Genomic DNA, 19,497 nt, shown 5'->3' with positions numbered 1-19,497 from the left:
ACTGCTGTGAGCTTATATAATTCACTTTGCCACCGTTAAGGAAACCATTGTCTTTCACACAACGTCTCATTTCAAAACAGATAATATAAAGAAATCATTGCAACGAACAAAAGGAACTTCACGCAAACTTAAAAATTTCTAAGGCTGCCAGATGTTCATTCGCACAGGTGTGGTACACAATGAAACACTGGTTGGCTGTCAAAAGCTAGATTACATCTCCATTGTTCTCAGTGATGAGTATTGTGTTTAGAGCAGCTAAAACGTGGACTTGTTAAAAATCTTGAAGGGGCGGTCCATCCCATAATGCCGTGCTTTGTCCTTCTAGTCACAGCTGGGCTTTGGCAAACAACGACTCCTGTCAAAAAAGAAAAGCCATGCATGAATATTAATACAACAGAATTGAACCCTCGCGATTGTTTGGAAACTAAGTCATTGCTACCACTTGCCCGTGAGAGATGAGCTAATTACACTCCATAACTCCTTCTTTTTTTTTTGCCTTCTTATGTCTTTTTCGTGACTTGACACAGTTCTTCTACTACATGCTGTTCCCGCGCTTCCGATTATAGATTCAAAACAGAATTTCCTCCTCGCTAAAGCGTGGGACTCGAGTGCGTAGGAGGCTAGTTTAGTGCCCAAGCCGCCGCATTGTGTGTGGTCTTCAATGAATGGCTTTGAATTGCCGTGAAGTGTAAAACTTTTCACATTTGGTCGTTGAGCGCACTAGCGATCGTGTCGGAGTGTAACTGGTTATTAAAACCAGATTCTAAACTTCGACAAAGCGTACACGGTGCAATATTAAGTCAGTGCCAGAGTTATCTTAAACGAGGTAAGAAAAGAATATTGAGCTCTCTTGTTTACTGTTGATTTTGTTGAAAATATAGTTTTCAGTACACATTCAATCACGCGAAGTCATGACTCATGACTGAAACGATAACAGGAATTTGTACATTGCAGTGTCTGAGGGACTAACATGGTCGAGGACAACCTTATTCTAGAAAGCTTCGGCAATGACTTCGATGCACTGCAACCATCTCTATTCAAAGATTTAGGCGATGATTCAGCAGCCTTGAAGAGTAAGGGCAAAGAAGCAACTGATGACCTCTGGAAAAATTTTTCATTTCCGCCAACGCCACCCATCTCACCGGCTTGTTCCCCGCCGTACGCCACAACGGATGAAGCAAGAGAGCAGCCAATTTGTCTTGGAATCGCGGACGAAGGACTCTCTCTAGACGATGAGTGTTCTCTGTATTTCCAATCCAGTGACCTCAAGGATATATTGATCAAAGACTGCATGTGGAATGGAGCGGCCTTCGAGAAATCAGTCGACAGGAAACAACAACGAATTCATTCAAAAATGGAACGTGTTCGACTCTTATCTCAAACACCGCCTCTTAGTGAATCTGCGGCAAGAATTTTGAGTGTAGATCCTTCGGAGATTTTTCCCTTTCCTCTGAGCATAAGCCCCGGCAGTGAGCTTGGTGCGGAAAACATGGATGACCAGTCGGATTCTGGTAGGTATAAACTGCTTGGATAAATAATAAATGTACTCGCATTGGCTGATTGGGTCACCGTTCTTCGTGTTCGCCGATCTATGACCATAGTTGACATCGATCCTTTCCTTGATTCCCTTTCATTGTACCGATTTTTTCTTCTGTTTTTTTTGTTACGTCTTCATCATTTTTCGCGCTTTTATACCAAGATAGTCAATTTGTATGTCTTAAATTCGAGATGGGCACAGCAGTGACTTTCTAACATTTGTATTTGGTTTTTTTTTCCAAACTTCACAGAAGAGGAAGAGGTCGAAGTTGATGTCGTTACTATAGAGAACTCAAAGCGAGAGCAGAAAACTGAAGAAATCGTAGAGCTTGATTGTGAGAAAACTTGCGAAACAATGCCATCCGAAACTTCATTGAATGAACCGTCTTCTGAACTCTCAAGCGTTGAAGACAAACAAGACTTCCCTGACAACGAGAAATCGGACTTTGTGGCCAAAATGCGAACACGTCGACACAGGAAAGCTCTATCAAGCGAGGGGTTGCATTGCAGGGAAGGACGAAAGGTAGCTAAAGCCATTAGCAGTTCTGGAGAAAGCGACGAATCGGAGAATGACAGTGAGTTCACGCGTGCAACTCACAACGTATTGGAAAGGAAGCGAAGAAACGACTTGAAATTGAAATTTCAAAAGTTGCGGGACTGTGTGCCGGAACTCAAGGACAACGAGCGAGCGCCGAAAGTCTCAATACTAAGAAAATCGTGGGAATATATTAGCCACATAAAGCAAGAAGAAATAAAACTGGTCGCGGAGTTGGAAAAACAAAAGAAAATTAACGCAACGTTACTAAGAAAGCTTCTGGCTTTGAATCAGGCGAACTAGACAATTCTGGAACTTTCGTTATTTTCCTTTGTTCTCTCCCCACAGGTAATTCTTTTTTGTAAGTTCCCAATTGGGAGAAAAACTGTTTTGAAAATGTTCATTTATTTTCTCATTCATTTATTTTCACTCGCACTTCGGAGTTCAATTTATTGACAATGAATTAAATTTTTCTGATCACGGCACAAAATTCCTGATGCTAGTTTTCAGAAGTATTATATTGAGAAGACTCTTTAGTCTTAGCTGTAGTGAAATCTCTAAGTTGTGCATAGGCGTACAGTTAATCTTGAAGATACTGGTTGTAAATAGGGCTTTTACGGTGCTGTTGCACTCCCATTCGAATTGAAACCGGCTTTGTGAATGCTTGACAAAGGCATTAAAAATGATCGGCGTAGAATTACAAAGAATAGTTTGAACCATTTGGGGTAGGAAACTGTAATAAAATAACGACTGAAAATCGAATAGTGCTTCGTAAGTGTTTATTAAATGACGAAGGAGACAACGCCACAATATGTTCACATTTTGCTCAGAGAAAACGAAAACGGTGGAGGTGGTCAAATTTACACGCGTTACGCTCCCATTCAAACGCGATGACATTCTTCAAATGAATGGACTACAAATTTGCATGTGTGTGTTGACTTAAACTATAGACTAAACTGCATAAATTACAAACCCATTAGCGTATGACCTGTCTCGTGTCATAATGAATGAAAATTGTTGGGAAATACAAAATAATCAACTAGAGAAGATTTGATGACCACAGCGTCTGTTTATATTTCCATGTAAATCGATTTGCGGGATGACTCCATGATCATCATAAAATAAGTAGAATCTCTTAAGTCATCATCCGAATAGGGAACCTTAAACAAACTTTACACTGCTGTATGTTTTACATAACATGTTGCTTCTTGCTTAGTTTACTCAGGAAGTAAAAAAGCGAGCGGAAGTTGATGTGTGAGCAAAACGACGGACACTGCATGGCAATAGTTTGATCCCTTACATGGACATCTCAACTGTTCAGTTTTGACCCCAAAAAGATTACTTCGTGCGAACTCGCAACAAAAGAAGAAATCGTCATCCATTCTTTGGCTTAATTGATTTAATGCAATTCTTGTCGAAAATTTTCATTCAACAAATCTATCTTTGCAGCGTCCCCTCTTTTATAATAAAGCTGGTGCTGGCAAGATTTTTGTTGGAGAAAAATATATACTTCATGTACAAGGACTACAAGTACTTCTATTCAACAACTTTTATATTAGATACAAAAATGATTGTTAGAAAGTCGTCGTTCTCTTCATTTAGTTGAAGAGCATAGGGAAGATACGCAGTTGGTGACGAAAATTTGAGTAGTTAGTATTTTGATAGATTGTACATGACGAACACAAATCAAAACTTTACAATTGTTCTTTGGCGTTTATTTTCTATTTATAACTTTCATGATTTTATGAAGTTGTATGTCAACAAATTCAGCGTTCATCTCACGACTTTTTCAATAACTTCAGGTTATAATCGTAACGTAGATTCTGCGACAACAAAGTAAAATTTTATAACCTATATGATGAACTGGTATGTGGTTTTCTCGCCCCAGACAAGTGCAAGAGTGCGCTTGTCTCACCTAACCATTTTCATCTTAGCATTTCCGGCCATATTGGAAAAGTGTTTACATTAAAAGTCAGTAAAGAGCAGGACTGGATTGTTATGCAAATGATTTTAAGGAGAGCAGGTGTTCCCTGAATGGAGCAAAAATAGGCTCTTTGTTTGCAACAGCTGTCGATGGTTGGATTTCACCGCTTATTACACAAATTACTTCTTAAGCTTGAAAGATGACCTGGGTTTATTAGTCCAGTTGTCAAAGCCGCTTCATAGCAAGTAGTTCCGAATGGTAGATCCTGAGGAATTCAATGAAACTTCCTCCATTTCGGCGAGTTAAATTTTATTTGTCTGGCTCAAAAGTGCAATATTAAATATGCAGGTTCGAAAGATACATTGATATACAATTAATGCAATATATCTAATTGCGTTTCGCAAAGAAATCTGTAACACATTTAAAAAGAAATGCGAGTCCTTAACACTGGGAAGAGATCTCTGGTGGATTCTCAGGTCTGCAGTCAGTTAAACGATATTTCTTCTTCTTCTTGAGACAAGCCTATTTCCTGTCCTATTTTCACTTCTGTCACGATTTTTTTCGCGGGTAAAATTGTTTATTACCTACACAGATGTCTAAGGACAAAAACGTCGCTTTTGACGGAAACTTCAAGAGCTCTTTGGGAGAACAAAATCGCAAGAGTATATTTAAGTTTCTGGGGGCAAACCAACGTTATTTCACTCAATGCAAACGAAACCGATCTCCTTTCAATTTCGGTTTTTTCACTTCCTGCATATTTACATTTGTGCCTTAATGTGATACTTGGCAAACTTCTAATGGAATTTTAAATGCATATATTTCTTTCTTCAGGCTTCAGAGATTTATTGTCGGCACTCATTCCTTCAAAAAGACATATAGAAGGAAGTCGAAGCTCCTTGAGTTGTAAACGTCCTTTCAGTATTTAAACTGTTTCTTGCTTCTAAATTGACCGGCATGTCTATGGCGACAGTTGACTAGATCAAGTTATTAGATTTAAGAATGTACGTGAAATATTAGCGTCGTGTTAGGCTCTCCAGAAAGCTCCAAAGGAGATGTTATGCTCGAATTAGCACGAGCCAGCTGCTTTCAAAGGTACGAGTTTAATGCCCCACTGAAGGTGTCAAAGTGTCGTGTAGATAATTTGCTACCATCAAATAAACATTTGTTCTTGATCAACGTCATTGGCAATAAAAAGCTCGCCTATTATTAGCATTTGAATGGCGTTCTTTTCTTTTGATTGATGGCGTCCTTCTTACGCGTGCCGACCTTACGACAACAGCCGTAAACAATAAGTTATCTTAATCCGTGTCCCCGGAGGCTGCATTGGTATTGCTCTCCAGGCAGGCGACCTTGATTGTTGTAGAGAAAGTTTGGGGCTCTGTATTGTAAATGCTCTTTTCTTATCGAGTCATTTTGCGCACAAAAATATTCCAGCCTTTGATCTTTGAAGCAAAATGTTGTTTTTTGGTTCGAACAATAATGCCCTTAGCTAGCCTTTGCGGTTTTCTGTGTGCTACTTATGCAAAGCTATCAGCGTCTGTTTGCTCAAGAGCAAGGCAAAGTCCGCAGAAAAAAATGCTTACTGGCGCTTCATAACTTAAAGCTACCATTTTTTTGCAGCAGAGAAGTAACTTGTGAGATCAAGTATCTCTTGCGAGTGCCGACAACTCCAATCCTCATTAGCAGCCTAATTAGCAGGGCACGCGCCGGTAATTCATTGGCACACGAACAGTACTTAACACCCCGGAAAAAACCATAAGGCCTTCGAAATTAATGGCATTACTACAAATATTGTGCCATCTGAAGAATAACAGCACCGAGCTTCTGGGGTTGTTTAACCAGGGGGAGTGACGTTATCACTTTTCTAAACACCCAACTTTGAGCTTTAGTCCAAAGGCACAGAGAATGCAGCCGAGGAGAGCGACATCATCGACCTCGTGTTGTTTAGCTTTGGAGTATTTTTCGACATTTTCATTCCTTTTTAAAACTCTTTCTTTTATGCAAAGTTATTTGAGTATTTATTTTTTTTAATTCTTGGGTGTGTCATGATGTGACTTTGGCAGTTTCAATTGTTCTCGTAACCTCTGGTGTCAATCCTTTTCATATTCATCAGGGTTACAGCATCCAAGCTGGCAAGGTCTAACTAGATAAGCTAATATCGCTCAAGAGTTAGTTTGTAAGGCACGCGTCCTGGTCATTTACACGCACTTTATTCTCTCCAGCCATCTTCATCATAACTGCGGTGATTGAGACTAAGATATCCTTAGAAGAATGATTGCCGCCACAAGTACACTGTGAGTATTGGTATTTATCTGTTGTTTCTTGTCTAAAAATGAATGCATGCAGCATTTTCAGTTTCTTTGTGTTCGCTTGCAGCGACGCGGTTATATTGTTTGATAGGTAAAATAGACCGACTAAAATCAGTTGTTTTCGCGAAACGTTTGTGCTACTGCTCAATTTTCGAAACTTTCAGATGAGAATTTGTTATTTCTGGAAAAAAGAGCTTGTTAACGCTACAGGGGTTGCAAAATCGAGACTGATTCAGTTGTACTCGCTTATAAAAGAGTGCAGAATTCTATGAGATGGCTGTAGACTACAATCAACGGCGAAGAGAGATAGAGAGAGAGAGAGGGAGAATGAACAATGCGACCATTTTGAAGATGGAAATCTCTAAATTTTATTTCATCTGTTCTGCTTCAATCTACGCTGAATCATGGGTAATTGCTTTAGCAGATAAAAACAGCTGCAGACCTGCTACCTGCTATTTTTCTTCTATTCCTGTTTATCATCTCTTATATCAGATTTGCGAAAATTCCGTTACATCAGCTCAGTTTCGTCGCGCTTCTCAGCACGCCCGGTTGAAAAGGAAAATTCCACTTTGGTTGCCATGACTCAAACATTCACTTCTGCCCAGATATTTCTTCTTCTATGTCCAAAGTAGTAAAGTTTTGGGAATATGAGTTGCTTGCAAACTCTACTGGTTAATTTTTGGTGCCATATATAACTCTTTCTCGAGGAAACAATACGGAAAGCAGGTCCCAAGTCATTACTACGGGTCGCTCGCTTGTAAAGAGCTCTTGCAAAGCATGAATATTCAATTTTGTGTAAATCACCCAAACCCTCTTTTTTCATTGCGTGTGACTCAAAAAACCTGTAAGATACAAGTCTTGTTTGTTGAATCCTCGCTCAGAAGTTCACAGATCATTGCACAAATCAAAACGAAAACCAAGTAACCGTCCTGAAGATTAGTGTTCAATTCGAATCCCTCGCGCGCAACACGCCTGCGGATGACTTTATATGCAAATTAATGTCTTTTGTGATATGATCAGTCCATTCATTCATCCTACTCATTCACTTTAAGCTGAACGTGAAAAGCGGCTGGTCGATTTGAAAGCCGATTTCCTTTTTTTTCCGGTCACAAATCAGTATCGCTAGCTCATCCAATCGCTTGGTAGGTCAGCATTAAGTAAATACACAAGCGTGCAGATTGCGCCTCGTAAAAGAAGCTGTTTACGGCGGCTTAGCGCCTTCTAATAATTGTGTACGTTTTTTTACCAACAGACTCTGCTACGACATGTTTTTTGACAAGAGACTACGTGGACCGCAAATCATGGATTCCTCTACTCACCAAGATGTCATAGTTGAGAATCTCACAGAGGATCTATACAACCCATCGATCCCAAACGATGACTTATGGAGGAAGTTTCCGCTTCCAACACCACCATACTCTCCGGAGAACTGTCTTCCTCAAGCAACTAAGCGGAACTTCTTCATTCCATCAAGGAAAAACGGACTTCAAGTTGTACCCGAGCCGGAAGACTTATCGTCCGATTTACCACTGGTGTTAAGCGACGCAGAAATGCAGCGTTTGACATGTAGCACGATGGACGAAGAGCATATTTGGCCGGCTGTGGAGAGTGACTTTGATTGTGTCGAGTCGCAGAGGTTTCAAGGCAATCGAGTTGTGCTATCTGCGGCGTATCTGAATGAATCTAGTGCTGAAATGGCTACAGATCGCCGAATCTTACTAGATTTGCCTTCGTTTGTTCCAGCAGCAGTAACAAACCAAGATCGCACGCTTGCTCAGCAACAAGTGGACGTTAGATGGCAGTCCCATTTTTCAGGTGAATATCGTACTTATTTGGTTTAGATTTAAGAATCATTCACTTTGTGGAGTGAGAGGTAAACTCCGTTTGTTATTTCGTTCACTCTTTCGCTATTTCACTTTCGAATTGTAAAAAAAGAAAAAAGACAACATGACTAGCTACCGTAGTTTGGCCAATTTTAGCGCCGGATCTGTCTTCTTTCGCGTGTTTATAATCGAATAATAAACCTGAACTTTATCACTCGTGAACCTAGGGTGTTTATGAATTAGGCGCGAAAGATTTTTCCCACACATCAAGAAGTGTCTTGTTGTTTAACAAATTCTATCACGGACTAAATGTTGATCGTTGAACCTTTGTATAAACTTGAATTTGGAAATGCACGCTCTGTGATTTCAAAGTCAAAAGTTTTTAATACCATCTGGTTTTGTTTACAAGTTGTTGCAGATTTTTTCTTCACACTTGGCGCGTTTCTCGGTAAACTTGGTACAAAGTCGACATCTTAAATATTACTTTTGAGCGATTTGTCGTTAAGACGATTTTGACAAAGGCTTGAATTAAGATTGGTGGTTTAAGCCAACTAACAATTTTCTGTTCCTTCAAATGGATACACAAGCTGTCCTATGCATGACAAGGCGTTGTACTTCTGTGCTAATTAGATCTCTTTTCTTACGAAAACAGAATCGCTTTGAACAATAAAGTCAAACAGTTGAAAAGAATTGCTTTTGAGTCACTATCAAATGTCTGACATTCGGTTGTTTAATGATAACTGAGAGAAACGAAATCTTTGCGGCTCAATACGTTATCGGCTGTAAGGGAAAAAGGCATAGAACATTTCAAGTGATCAAAGGCTGACCTCTTTATTCGAATCTTCAAAATTCCATTGGGTTGGGCAGAGTTGTTAAATGTCTTCCTTAACTGATTTTCACTCGTGAAATGTGCTCCCTTTTTTCAGGGGAAAATCCATCTATGAGAGCATCCCGACATGTGAGCGAGGAGTTTGTCCCTCAACAACGGTTCGACTATGGGGTGATAAAGAAGCCGCGCAAATCAAGACGTTCAAGCCGACAGGACTCGCCGCCGATGGAAGGCGTCGAGGACTCGGAAGACAACGAAACAAGCCGAGCAACGCACAATGTTTTGGAAAGGCAAAGAAGGGAAGACTTAAAATGCCGTTTCCAGCGTTTAAGAGACAGTATTCCTGAACTCGAGGACAACGACCGAGCCTCTAAGGTCATGATACTGAAAAAAGCGCGCGAATACGTTCATCAGTTGCATTTGGAAGAAGAAAGGTTGCGAGCTGACAAAGAACTAGAACGTCAAAGGCGACTTATACTTCTAGAAAGACTTAATTGCCTACGACAAGGATACAGTGTTTTGTAAAGTTCAAACTTTGCTGGTTGATGCATCAGCGTGATCTTTTTTTATAGAAAGTAATACTAAGCAATATCTTTTCGACATCAAATTAAGATTCTTTTACATTAATATTATGGCCGTGATTAGAACTTACAAAAAGTTAATTCCAGTATTAATTTGCAATTTATTGCTTTGGAATATTTTCCGACGGTGAATAATATAGCTGAAAGTTTTAATGATTAAAATTGAGTGAAGTATAGTATTTCGTCTACATAATAGTAGGAAACCAGAAAAGCGAAGATTAAGCAAGCTACGTTCATACCATCCAAAAACTACACTCGCCTAGGCCACTTTTAAAATTCCACAACACCATCGGAACTTTGTACATTTTTCTTTCTAGTTTTACAAGGCAAGGCTTTTAAGCAATCGATGCACGGTTACTTTAACCGTGCAGATTTTTCACGTAATGAGAAAGAAATTCTAACGATATAATTCGGGCTCGACGCCTAGTATTTTTTCTACATTTTTTTCCAAAAGATAAAATAAATATCGAATAAAAATGAGAAATTCCCTTTGTTCAAGAAGTACTTTGTACGATGAGAGAATGCAAGTTGTATTTGCTTTCGATAAAGCCGCATTCATTTTAAAATTCAGTGAACGTAGTTCAACCGACATTTACCCTCCTCTTCAAGACTGAAACATTTGTAGAAACAGCATTTTATATAGTTTCTTTTAAGAAGCTCTGAGAGAGATTCTTAACATTTGTACATAGGAATGAAGCAAATATTAGATCGCATATTAAACAGGATTCAGTTCATAGGACCATTTCAGAGGTAGATAATCTTTAGCTTGCATCATCATTGTATGTGTAAACTTTTGCATAGTGCTTTTTTGTAAAGAAACCTGAATTGACGCCCTGAAAATAAAGAAGGCTTTAAGATTTGTAGAACTGTTTCCAGTTGCATTGTATGCCCAAATGGTGAAAGCATCAGGTGGTTTACAATAATTTCATTTGTAATACAGAGAATTAGAAGACCGTTTTGACCAAAAGACTTTTGGGTGGTGTTATCCAAACCGCAGTATATACTTCTTTGGCGAGATAGTGTGTTTCCTCGAATGGCTGAGAGTTTTTGATTTTGATTAAAAAAATACCGGGCACAGAAAATGAAACGAAACAGTGAATTAATTTTAGCAAACTCAACAAGTCCTTCGATGAATTAGCGAACCTGTGGAGTACACAAAGGGCTCCCGGTTTGGGAAGTCAATAACTGAGGTGATTGAATGCAGATAAATTGCCGTTGACCATAGTTTAGTGGGACAGTGCGAGACGGGAGGTTTGCAACATAAAAACTATTTAAAATTGTCCAAATAATCATCTAAAAGAATAATTTGTCAGAACAATTCAGAAATCACAGCTGATCGTTTGGTCACAATTTCCCACAATAACTTTTTTTATTCTGCCGTTTTGTTTACACTTCTAGCTCTTTCGCGAGGCAAAGTTGCGTAAGGCTTAATCTTTGTCCTTTCCAGTTGCATTCAACACAAACGAAATATACATTTGACTTTCAATCCGGCAATGGGGAATCAATACCGAATTAAAAGTTTCGCAAAACCCAGGGACGACTGGCGCAAGGGAGAATTGTGATAGAGCAATTTCGCGGGGACGGGTAATGAATCCATCGGCTCTTACAAAAAGACCTTTTTCGCCTCATGTTTGACATCAAACATAAAAACTTGGGATTTGTTTTTAAAATTTTCTTGTTCCGATAAGATAATTCCATTGCAGAGAATCAGGATTGACTTTAATTGCGGGTGCAAGAGACGGTACCGCACTTAATTTCTCAGTGAAGCTTGCAATTTTATTGTCGTTTAAGTACCTCAACTAAAACGCAATGGCGTCGGTCCTTCGATCTTAGCGCCCAACTGATAATTGTCCTTTCATTGGCTTTTGTACTTCGGAATCAAAACAAAGTTAAAAATCAGCTGAAGCAAGCCGAGGAAATCAAAACCGCTACTGGAGACTTGAAGGCCCAAGGCATCTTTTTGTCTCCAGTCTTAGTAATCCTTCCATGAATTAGAGAGTTTTCGCAAAAAAACCGCAAGAGTAAATAGCTGGCGAATCCTTTAACTGAAACCTTTCCTAAAAATTCTCGATTCACGAGTCATAAGCATTGAGTCACATCGGAATAATGTGTTATGAAAAAATGTCTTTTTGAATTAAATAACTTTCGCGGAAACTTTCATAAATAATTAATTTAATTGGAGTACACAACGTTGCCAGGGGCTGCGACCCAAACAGCTTCTTTTCTTTTTTTACCGACATATGATGACAGCTGCAAAAAACGAATTCAGTTACTCTGTGTGGCGCATCGAGTTTTATTGAAAGCGAATTTCATCAGCTCTCGTCACGATGTGCCTCTTTTCTCATCTTAAAAAGAAATTTCTTATACCGGCTGATGTAAACCCTTAGATGATTTTGTGGTATAGTATTCTCTGAGTGACAATTCTCCTTTCTTTGAACACGTGTTTCTATTCTTTATAACTACAAGACGGGTAATTATGCCGCAAGACGGTGAGGGCTTCAGATAAATGCAAACCGATATTAGGGTAAACAATTTTCACAAATTAACTAACAGTAATGTTTGCTCTTAGTGCGGCTCAGAAGTATGACTGGCGTGTGAAAATACTCGATTTAATGGACTTCCCAGACGATGAAACTATTAAATCATTTTAATATTGGCTTCAACGAATCAAACTATTCCAATATCAATGAAGAAGTGAAATTGCGTGTTCAGATATCACTAGATATTCGTGACTTTAGCATGCAGTTGTACTTAAACACAAAACTAAACGGCATGAGATTGTTTTAATATCGGAACAGAGTTCAGATTTGATATCACGAACTTGGCTTTTAAAAGTGGATAAAATGAGTTACTGCACTAGTGGCCACGGGTTCGAATATAAACTGGCACGCAAGATGCTGTTCCTTTGCGCTAGACAAAATCGCATTGTTTTGGCTTTTGTTAGGATTGAGGTGAAATAATTACCTGTCAGGATTCAAAATTCTTCTAGTGGCCGGAATTGATTTAACTTTGCTAAGCAATTCACTGAAAAGAAAACTAAACAAATTAATTGAAAAAAGACAACAACATTTATTCACAAATGATATTACTGACTGAAAAATAGGACACAAGTCGGTCGCAATAGTGGAAGCAACGCGCTCTTTTTCATTCAAGATGTTAATCGTGCGAAGTCTCATTAGCTGAAGTTATCCACTGAACAGTCACTTGAGGGTTCTTTTAACTGTATTGTGCACTGAAAAGGCCATAATTTTCAGCAGCCTTCTTGGTATCAGCTGATAGCATTTTTTCGTTTGACACTTTTCAGTTGATTTTCTTTTCTAAAAAAAAACCCTTCATATTTCACGCCATTCTCCGCTGAAATACGCCACGTGCAAAGATAAAAGGAAGTCACTTTACAAAATTCAACACCAGCAATTGGTTGTTAGCTTTTCACGACATGAATCAGAGCAAAAAAAAAAAACGAAAAAGAAAACTTAACAAATACGCTACACTGATGACCAGAATGTGGATCTTGAGAGCTCCGACAGCTACGCACTATCAAAGTGATCCACGATAGCAAAACTAACAATTTTCAGCAGAAGTCAGTGAAAGATTCATCTCTAAATCGAACTAAATCAATCAAATTAACGAGCTGAGGAAAAAATATCCTTTCTCAGTTTCAAGCCAGCCGGGTCGAAAAGCTTCGTTTCGGCTGGGGGTGCTCTTCTCTTGATGGCGAATGACAATACCCGGAGGGAGTTGGCTGCGCGTTTAACACTAAAACAATTAGAAAATCGTTAAGGTACCGCCTAATGACCTAGTGCTTTTCTATACTGCATGTATGAGGTCAATAACTGATTATGCCATATACTTGCCTTCTACCATGCCCTTTCCCAGTATCTTAAAAAGGAACTAGTACCTTGAGTGAAACGCGCCATATCGATTATAGTACCAGGCGACATGCAGCTACAACACTGGGTTGGGTGTTTTAACACCCTTTTTAACAGCATCCTTTCGGACCCACATCATAAGATTGAAAACCTGTTGCCCCCAACACGCAGCCGCAATAGCAACAACTTAAGAAAAAAGCGCGGTTTTTATGTGCCCAATTTGAAAACTAATCTGGCAAGGAACTCCTTCATATACGCCATGGCTGCGATGGTCTAATAATTGACAAATCTGTGTAACCCGTTTACACGAGCAATTTTTGTGACAATTTTATGTAGCAAATACATTTGATCGTATAGATAACACAACAAATAATTATTGACAATTCCCAGTTAAGTGGGTCAGCAATGCCTTTGGACAGCCGAGATAAACAAGCAGAAACAAGGCGAGGTTGCCTGGCTCTTCTCCAATGGGGAAGCAGGAATTTGCCACATTTTAGGTGACGAGTCGTCTACACGAGCAATTTTTCGTATTTTACAACTTTTATTTGTCACATAAAATATAACACGCCAGCTTTTCAGCAAATACAGTTGTCACATAAAAATTGGCCAGATTTCCTCGTCAAAACCGAGCAAATAAATGAAATTTGCTCGTGTAAACGGGGTTTAAGAAATGAATAATGATTCGTCTCTGTGTTTTGTGACTACTGCTCAGTGAGGCTCCTCCAAAGGGCAATGCATTGTGGTTGCTGCACACTACAGCGCGATGCACAAGAACATCGAGATTTTGCACAGATTTGCTACCTACTTCAAATAAAAAAGGGGTGCGGTGATTTTCTTGTTGGGAGCAACAATATGAGTGAATTTTTGATAGAAAATAATACTATCATACATAACAGTGAACATCTCTCTTTTATCGTTCAAAATCCTATTTCTGAAAATTAGTGCAACGAACAGATCAATTAACAATCTCCTAGCAGATATTTCATTCATCTGTACGTTACAGCGAGCTGACCAAAGACGCTTTAAAGGGACCCTCCACTTCAACAAAAAAAATAACTTTAAATCACAGGAAATAACTGTTACAGTCAAGTCATTCTAAGATATTTTTTAAAAAAAGCGTTTCTATCCGAAAGAAATAAGTTTTAGAATCACCTACTTTTGTTTTCAAATTTTGCTGGCGCCGCCATCTTGAATAATTGTGCCGTGTTACGGTTGCCCTATTGTTATCAGACAAAAGCTCTTTGTGTCAGAACAATAGGGCAACGGTAACACCTCAATTATTCAAGATGGTGGCGCCCGAGAAATTTGTAAGAGAAAATAAACGATTTTAAAGTTCTTTTTCATAACAAATTTCGAACAAACTTGTTTGTAAACATAATTTCCTTCGATTTAAACTTACTCTGTAGTAAGAGTGGAGGTTCCCTTTAACTGAGTGCAAAACACACTTCGAATTTTCATCCTTGTTTGAAAAAATGCACAGTGCTTTTTTGGTTTTTGTTCTTTGCTGCAGAGCGAGCGAAGCAAGCGAGCAGCAACCCTATTCACAATTTCAACAGAATACTTCACCGTAACCTCATTGCGAAAATCGAAGGTTCCACTCTGACATAGCACAATCAGCCCCCATCTAAGCTAATCAGTTTTCAAACAACTCCGTGAACGCTTTCATAGAAAAATACCGTTAAAAGACCACACTGGCATTTTCTTATCGTTTTCATCAATCCACAAGAAAAGAAAAATCAAAAGCGATGTAAACACTACAGCCGTTTTAAAAATTCCCACACTTTTTCAACGTCATATGTTATAAAAGCGTCATTTTTCACCTAAACACAATGACGAGGATCCAAAAGTTTTCTTCGCGTCAAAATTACCCGGCCACAAGAAATCAGAGCCTTTTCAAGTTTTCACTTTTAAAACCGATTGCATTAGTCGATTATGTTTTTGCCGGCTGTTTCTGGTGTTGTGTTGTCCAGAGGATAGGCAAAACCGCATCTGAAATGTAAGTTCATCAAGTAGAATATTGCCAGGTTCTAATCAGATCACGAATTTCTCATTTATTTGTCGTAAAGAATGTAACACAAACTCATTAAAATTTAAAACTAAGGCAATCAATCAATCTTGGGACACCAAAAGCTGCCAGCTCTATGTCTTTATCTTTTGAGGTGAAGTAAGATTTCGTAGGTTTGCGAACCTAGTAAATTCAAGTACAAGGAGGGATTACGTTTTCGCAAACGTTGGCCGTGTAGCACTTATATTTGAACAGACCTAACGGATTAGAGTTTTTAATGTGTAGTGCTAAGTATCCACCCCATATGAACCATGTGAGCGTTAGCCCTACTGATGGAAATGGGCCCACACAAGGACAGAGAAAAACTCTGACCAGGGTGGGAATGCACTCCTAATCTTGCAACAATTGTACATTCCTGGCTGGCACAAACGCACCGCGAACGGACTTTCCAACTTAAATTGAAAATTTCGAAATTACTAAGTCCTTTCCTTTACAAACTTTTAGTTCCGTCACGCTTTCTACCGATTATTTGGCCGCTGGATTGTAATAGAATGTACTCGTTGGTAACGTTATTGCATGCCCGTCCCATAGCGTTCTCCTGTTCCTTTCAAAAAAAACGCGTCCATTCATTACACTGAATATAATTCATCCTTCGTGATCCTCTAAAAGCCAATTAACACCATAGACATTTTCTTAAAACCTGATTGTAAATTATCAAGTTCGTAATTACTATTCCACGTGGTCTATTGTTTTGAAGATAAGGTTCCTTAAAATAGAAAGTTTGGGCGGTGCGATATTAACACAAAAAGATTAACGCCAACAGTTTCAGACTTCACAAAGAGGGGCGTTTTGTTTCTTGTTCCTGTTCGTTACAACTAAACGCCTCCTTTCACTCAGTTTTTCTTTTCCTTTGCAACAATGATCTTGAGTTATTGAGGAGCTATCATATTAGCTAAAAAACTGAATCAGTTTTGTTCGTTTCATCTCGTTCACATTGATAGGGTTGGTCGGACTAAAACGGCCATTGACTGTTCAGCCGTAAACCAAGCGAAATGAGGTAACAAGTCAAGATGATTCTTGAAAAGAAGGATGACTCTTGAACTTAGGGTGCGTTCGATTGGGAAATCCGGATTTAGAGCTTAAAATCTGGATCTTCGGATTTCCAATCGAACACAAAATCTGAAAACGGAATTCGTCGCTGATTTCACTAAGTTTAATAACTGGAAATCCATGTCAGGGAGGATTTCAATTAGTGAAATCCGCGACAAAATCCGTTTTGAGATTTTGTGTTCGATTAGAAATCCAAAGAACCAGATTTTAAGACCTAAATCCAGATTTCCCAATCGAACGCCCCTCAGTGGAAAAAAAAATCATCAAGAACTTTTGCGGGACTGAATCCATGAGCCCCGAGAAGAACAAAGCGAAGACAATACCAAAGACTTGATTGCTAATCGCTTTTATACAAGCAAAGACAAAACAAAAGATGCCAAAACGATGTCTCGGACGCTCAAAAAAAAAAAAAAAGATCTCCGTTTAGTGACAATGTCTGCCTCTAGATACAACAACAATTTTTTAGACACATTTGTTAAAAATGTGCCATTCATTATACTGACCAAAAAATCATTAATAAGCATAATTAGCATAATAATCTTTTTCAAATTTCTGAAAATGCGCAGAAGAGCCTAAAGTCCGTGATTCGCGAACTTTCTGTTTTGGCTGTGGCCAGAGTCCGAGTTCTTGGCGCTGACTAAAAGAAAAGCGGAGTCTAGGGACAAGAGTGGTGTCGATTGTTCCAAAAAATGTACAAATGATCAAAACACTACTGATTTTGCGCAGGGCTGCTTTGCACTTATGCTTGCTAAGCTATTGAAAACCAGGCCTTATTTATTTATTTTCTCGATTGCTCTTAATCATTAAAACGAGTCAAGTGATCAGAATATACGCAGAGTAAATGTGGGCGGTAGACATGCAAAAGTTCAACAAGAATTGCCATCTTAAAAATTCAACTTGGTGGATGTTGTAAAATTATCCGCAGGTTTTTCCGCGCGATAAAGGGCGTCTAGGAATCAGAAATTTTCTGCAACTGGGCAAGAGTTTGACAATAGTTTACCTGGAATTCTCAAATCGGCAAGCATTTCTTCGGAGTTTTCCAAAAGCAAAATAAAAGGAACCTTTTGGCCCAGTAAATGGAGGTGCAAGAAACATGACCAACAAAAATTGGTTATGTCATGATATCAACACATGGAGGGTGGATCACGAGCAACGAGGCTAACTTAATCAAAAAGGGTCCTTGATACCTTTCTTTTAAAACTTTAAATTCTTATGGTCTGTGTAGCACAAGTGTTACTAATATTTTTTAAAATACAACCACACTTTTGAGTTTAAGGAACATGTTTGAAACATCGAAACATGCTCCTTAAACTCAAAAGTGTGCACGTGGTTGTATTTTTAAAAATATTTAATTCTTATGTAATGCAAGTTACACATGTGACACTAATCAACTAACCGCTCCTACACCACACAAAAATCATATCAATCCAGATTTCAAGGGTAAATACCAATAAATCGTTACTTTTAGACAGCCAACGAGTAGAAGAGTATAAAAATACGATAGCGTAATAATAGGAAGTTTGAAATCATCAATTATGTCACTGAACCTTTAAAATTACAGGAGTTAAGAGATTTTCGCTGAACGAAAGGTGTCAGGGGATCAAGAAAAGAAAATGTGGGGTTATGTTCCTTAGATCGTTGTAGGTGTAGAAAGAGGTTTGCATTTTTTTGCTTGTTTGTTTTTTGCTTCGCCTTGTTTTGATTCTATTTTACCTAAGGCATATGAGTGTTTAAGATCACGATAACTTTCCGATTGCGTTTTAGATGCATTAAGGTGCAAGGAGAAAGCATTAATTTAATTGAGTCACAAAATTAGGTTTGTCTGGCTCGAGCCAGGTACGTATAGTTCAGAATAATTGTTGGGACTTTCAGATTGCACTCAATCTTGTATGATTTTCAAGTATAATCTCTCTCTAGCTCTAAATGCACGTTTCTTTTCGATCACAACACTAAACCGGAATTATATAACACGTGGTGCTAATGGAAAAATCAGTTCGTCTTGATTAGTTAATTGATATTTAAGAATTACAAACAATCAACTTCAAAAGGCTTGTATTACATTAGCAAAAGAATAAAATCAACTCGCGATTTCTAACATAATCTCCATTTCCCATGATCGCTTTTATCCGATTATTTTAATCCACGTAGCCTTTAGATCTACGTCAACGACGGATCATGCGGGAAAGCAAGTTTTGAGGCGGACAAGAGGCGCATCCGAGACAGACTGAGTGGATTAGCGACTGCCCTCCGTGGAATGGACTGGGGCCCAACCACGAATCCTCCCAATGTAATGCAATGACTATGCCACAGACAAGGAAAGCAAGCCATGTAGGCACCTCAGGGCCCCCTGCTGGGTCGATGCCTACTGTACCGAGACACAGGGATGAGACCATCCGACCAGCCAGTAGGAGGCGCCGTGATGACGGTCGCTTCAGGCGGTCCGACTGTCCCGTCTCTCAAAACTGGAAAGAGCGGTCTTCGTATGGGGACTTGGAATGTTAGAACCTTAAATCAATTAGGCAAGTTAGAAAACCTCAAGAGAGAGGCTGAAAGTTTAAATGCAGATATCATTGGAATATCAGAGACCAGATATATAGAAGAAGACAAAGTACGCCTTGACAGTTACACTTTCATTTACTCCGGCGGAAGCGAGCATCAGCACGGCGTCGGCTTCATCATCAAGTCTTCCATTGACAACAGTATACTAGGCTATTGGCCTGCAAGCAACAGAAACATAATGCTAAAGTTGAAGGCTAAACCTTTTGATATAGCCATCATACAGACGTATGCGCCAACATCATCTCACAGCGACGATGAAATAAAAGAGCATTATGAAGAAATCAAGAAAATGTTGAAAGAGGTCAAATCCACAGACGTCCTCATCATCGTTGGGGACTTCAATGCGAAGATAGGGAAAGGAAGTTCCCAGGATCTTGTAGGTAACTACGGTCTCGGAGATCGAAACCCAAGAGGTGA

The 19,497-nt window shown here is 39.0% G+C and overlaps 2 protein-coding genes across 6 annotated transcripts; both read left to right on the top strand.

Moving 5' to 3' along the window:
• The first annotated feature begins 374 nt into the window (after window positions 1-374).
• Window positions 375-2,833, top strand: LOC137970151 (transcriptional regulator Myc-like). 2 transcript variants are annotated; one of them, XM_068816652.1, is made up of 3 exons: window positions 375-826; window positions 955-1,511; window positions 1,788-2,833. In XM_068816652.1, exons 2-3 carry the CDS (start codon window positions 971-973, stop codon window positions 2,372-2,374), a joined length of 1,128 nt encoding a protein of 375 aa, XP_068672753.1. In that variant the 5' UTR covers window positions 375-826; window positions 955-970; the 3' UTR covers window positions 2,375-2,833. The 2 variants fall into 2 exon arrangements, with proteins under 2 accessions (XP_068672753.1, XP_068672754.1); XM_068816653.1 differs by having other exon boundaries at window positions 691-826; window positions 938-1,511.
• Window positions 2,834-5,669: 2,836 nt separating this feature from the next.
• LOC137970152 (transcriptional regulator Myc-like) lies at window positions 5,670-10,399 on the top strand. Of its 4 annotated transcripts, none has more exons than XM_068816655.1 (4): window positions 5,670-5,704; window positions 6,109-6,289; window positions 7,557-8,119; window positions 9,054-10,392. In XM_068816655.1, exons 2-4 carry the CDS (start codon window positions 6,267-6,269, stop codon window positions 9,479-9,481), a joined length of 1,014 nt encoding a protein of 337 aa, XP_068672756.1. In that variant the 5' UTR covers window positions 5,670-5,704; window positions 6,109-6,266; the 3' UTR covers window positions 9,482-10,392. The 4 variants fall into 4 exon arrangements, with proteins under 4 accessions (XP_068672756.1, XP_068672757.1, XP_068672755.1 ...); XM_068816656.1 differs by lacking the exon at window positions 5,670-5,704 and adding an exon at window positions 5,933-5,950 and having other exon boundaries at window positions 6,218-6,289; XM_068816654.1 differs by lacking the exon at window positions 5,670-5,704 and having other exon boundaries at window positions 6,025-6,289.
• Window positions 10,400-19,497: the final 9,098 nt, after the last annotated feature.

This window comes from Montipora foliosa, chromosome 9 (assembly GCF_036669935.1).
Source record: "Montipora foliosa isolate CH-2021 chromosome 9, ASM3666993v2, whole genome shotgun sequence".
In the NCBI taxonomy this organism is placed as follows: Eukaryota; Metazoa; Cnidaria; class Anthozoa; order Scleractinia; family Acroporidae; genus Montipora; species Montipora foliosa.
The sequence above is the reverse complement of the archived record's forward strand: the minus strand, read 5'-3'. Positions and strand labels throughout refer to the sequence as shown.